The sequence below is a fragment of the Myotis brandtii genome, unplaced genomic scaffold (genome assembly GCF_000412655.1).
Source record: "Myotis brandtii unplaced genomic scaffold, ASM41265v1 scaffold131, whole genome shotgun sequence".
Classification (NCBI taxonomy): Eukaryota; Metazoa; Chordata; class Mammalia; order Chiroptera; family Vespertilionidae; genus Myotis; species Myotis brandtii.
Genome location: NW_005354632.1, coordinates 4,105,694 through 4,108,999, shown reverse-complemented (window position 1 = coordinate 4,108,999; position 3,306 = coordinate 4,105,694). Strand labels below are relative to the sequence as shown.

Here is a 3,306-nt window from a genome sequence, read left to right as displayed (position 1 = left end):
TGCATCTCCTGGATACTGTGTGCATTTACCCGGGAAGCAAAGGTGGGTCTCAGGTTATGTATGTGCTATGAGGTGGCCTCAACATCCTGGCTCCATAGGTGACTCCCATCTGTGGAAACCCCTAAGCCGGCGATGAAGATTCGCGTGAAAGCCATGGACAGCTATTCTGTGTTCTAAGTCAAAAATCAAAAGGTCAAAAGTCACTTGCACGACTATTGCTTCCCATGCAGAACCGGATTACACACTGTGGAACAGACTGACTACAGTGCAGGCTGTTATGCAACGTCTGCACTCAGTTCCGTGGAGCTGTGGGTAGGCTAAGAGGTTGCAATCAGACATCGGTTAGCATTTTGGTGATATTCACATAGTTTGTATTAGCCAGAGTGCAGTTGGCCGTTTTCAAGTTTTCCTCCCTAAAGTCCTCGTTGCTGTTGTTCACCCCCTCCTGGATCTCCATGTAATCGGACTTACTAATGGTAGAGGCACTTCTACTTTTCTTTAGGTCAGGGGAGGACGGGATCTTTGGACAGCTCGTCACTTGCAGGTACTGGGCCTGCTCCTCTCCCTCTGTCTCCCGGTGGTAGAAGTAGTTGAAATTGGACACTATGACGGGGACTGGTAAGGCAATGGTTAACACACCTGCAATTGCACACAGGGAACCCACGATCTTGCCCCCAATGGTGGTCGGGACCATGTCTCCGTAGCCTACAGTTGTCATGGAGACGACTGCCCACCAGAAGGCATCCGGGATGCTGGGGAACTGGGAGTCTCGCTCATCGGCCTCCGCGAAATAGACAGCACTAGAGAAAAGGATGACCCCGATGAAGAGGAAGAATATCAGGAGGCCCAACTCTCTCATGCTCGCCTTGAGGGTCTGCCCTAGGATCTGGAGCCCTTTGGAGTGTCTGGACAGCTTGAAAATCCGAAAGACTCTTACCAAGCGGATGACGCGGAGGATGGCCAGCGACATGGCCTGCTGGCCCTGCTGGGCGTCCTCTGGCTTCTCGGCCAGCTCCGTCCCCAGGGTGATGAAGTAGGGGATGATGGCCACGATGTCGATGATGTTCATGATGTTGGTGAAGAAGCCGGCTTTGCTGGGGCAGGCGAAGAACCTCACCAGGAACTCGAAGGAGAACCAGATGATGCAGAGGGTCTCCACGATGAAGAACGGGTCGGTGAAGGAGGTCGACTGCTGGTACCCGATGGTGCTGTTGGAGTAGGTGTGGAAGGTCACGCCCCCGCCGTGCATGTCTTCGTTCTCGTCCCGGAAGATGGGCAGCGTCTCCAGGCAGAAGCTGACGATGGAGATCAGGATCACCATGACGGACACGATCGCTATAATCCGGGCAGGCCCCGAGCTCTCCGGGTATTCGAAGAGGAGCCACACCTGCCTCTGAAACTCATTCTCGGGCAGAGGCCTCTCTTCCTCTTTGATGTAGCCTTCGTCTTCCCGAAACATCTCCATCGCCTCTTCCCCCAGCTCATAGAACCGAATCTCTTCCGAGAAGATATCTAAGGGCACGTTCACGGGGCGCCTCAGCCGGCCCCCCGACTGATAATAGTAGAGGATGGCGTCGAAGCTGGGGCGGTTCCGATCGAAGAAGTACTCGTTGCGGAGGGGGTCAAAGTACCTCATCCGCTTCTTGGGGTCCCCCAAGAGGGTCTCTGGGAACTGGGCTAAGGTCTTCAGCTGGGTCTCGAACCGCAGCCCCGAGATGTTGATCACCACCCGCTCGCAGCACTCGTGGTCGGCCTCCGGGTCATAGGTGTCCTGTGGGTGCCCAGGGAGGGCGGCAGCCTCGTCCGCCGGGTCTCCGGTGGCTACTGTCATAGTTGGGACTGAGAGAAGCGCCTCACGCTACGCCTTCCAGCTGCCTGGTGGCAGGGAGCTCAGGGTGCTGCCGACGGTCCCCGGAGACGCGGGCGCATGGGCCTGCGTCCCTGCGGGAGAGCCCGGGGGCTCTCTGAGAGCCAGGGACGCAGCTTGGCTGAAAGACAGAGGCAGTTAAGGACGTCAGGCCACTCAGCGTCGGCTGGATTGCTAGTCTGTGTCTCCCATCAGAAGCATGACCACCACCACCGAAAAGCACAATTTGATTTCACCTCGGAGCCTGGCTGGGGATCATGGGGGGGGGGGGAAGATCTGGAATGCCCTGCACTGAGGGAAGGTGGCGGACCCCTGTGCACCGCCCGCAGGAGCATAACCCCGGACTGGAGGCTGGAAGAGAGCCCTCCCGCAGGCGCTGAGCTAAGGTCTTGCAGATGCCTGCGTCCTGGGAGGTGTTGGCAGTGGCAGACCTTGGACCTGGGTCCCCCTCACCATCCCCACACAGCGACTCCACGCGTGGCTGTTATTAAATGAGAGACCGGCTTACCTGGGAGGCAGGGACGGGAAGCTCTCTCCCTTGCAGAGCTGATCAGCTGGCGAGGGAATCCTAGCTACACACACGGGCAGCCTGACTCCCCATCACGGTTCTCGCTTCAGCTAGAAATAATGGTGAGTCATCATGGGCAGGAGGGCAGGCGCCAGGTCCTGGAGGTGAGCTCCAGGTCTGGGCTGGGCGGCAGGGGCGGCGGGTGCCTGGTCAGGGGCACGCGGGAGGCCAGGACAGCTGCGCGTGGGGCCGGAGCCTGTGGAAGGAAGGAGGCGAGATGCAAAGGTCAGCAGAAGCTGGAGTCTCAGGAGGTGGGACACAGCAGCCAGGTGGGGCCAGGGCCGTGGGGCAGCTGGTGCCAAGCCTCAGGGCCCTGGCAGCCTCCCTTCCACATGCCCTTCCCGTTCTGGGGTCACACCTGAGACTCCCCCTCAGCCTCCCAGCCTCCTCTGGGCAGGCTTTCATCCACTGGAAGCATTTTCTCCCCGGGAACAAGCCTGCAGGCTTGGCTGGGTCTGTCTCCTCCAGGGGCCTCCCAGGGCTGAGCCAGGTCCCCTGCTGGTCCTCAGCAGCCACCAGGAGGGACTCTGGGCCGAGCCCTCCCACCCCAGGTCAGGCCCAGCCTCTGGAAAGGGGTGAGCTTCCCACACTGCAGCCTACCACGCGCTCTGACCCCCGCAGGTCCCCCCAACACACACTCCTGCAGAGCTCGGCCAGGGGACTCCTCCCGCAGAAAGCTCGGCTCCACAAGGCTGCCTGGCTTGGGCCCAGGACTGATTCGCCCTCGGTTACCCCTCGGCTGCAGGCCTCCCTCCCGGCGCTTGGCATTGGAGCCGGGCAGGCGCTGGACCACCGATTTCTCCCCCTGAGAAAAATCCCTCCCTCCTGCTGGGCAGGGGCGGCAGAGGGCCAGCCGGGCTGCCCGGCGGCT

At 60.2% G+C, this 3,306-nt stretch overlaps 1 protein-coding gene across 1 annotated transcript; it reads right to left on the bottom strand.

Moving 5' to 3' along the window:
• Positions 1 to 200: 200 nt before the first annotated feature.
• On the bottom strand, positions 201 to 2,467 carry KCNA2 (potassium channel, voltage gated shaker related subfamily A, member 2). The gene is made up of 2 exons (XM_014534613.1): positions 2,376 to 2,467; positions 201 to 1,988 (listed from the first exon to the last, which is right to left on the bottom strand). The coding sequence occupies exon 2, from the start codon at positions 1,829 to 1,831 to the stop codon at positions 332 to 334; it is 1,500 nt and encodes a 499-aa protein (XP_014390099.1). The 5' UTR covers positions 1,832 to 1,988; positions 2,376 to 2,467; the 3' UTR covers positions 201 to 331.
• Between the last annotated feature and the right edge of the window lie 839 nt (positions 2,468 to 3,306).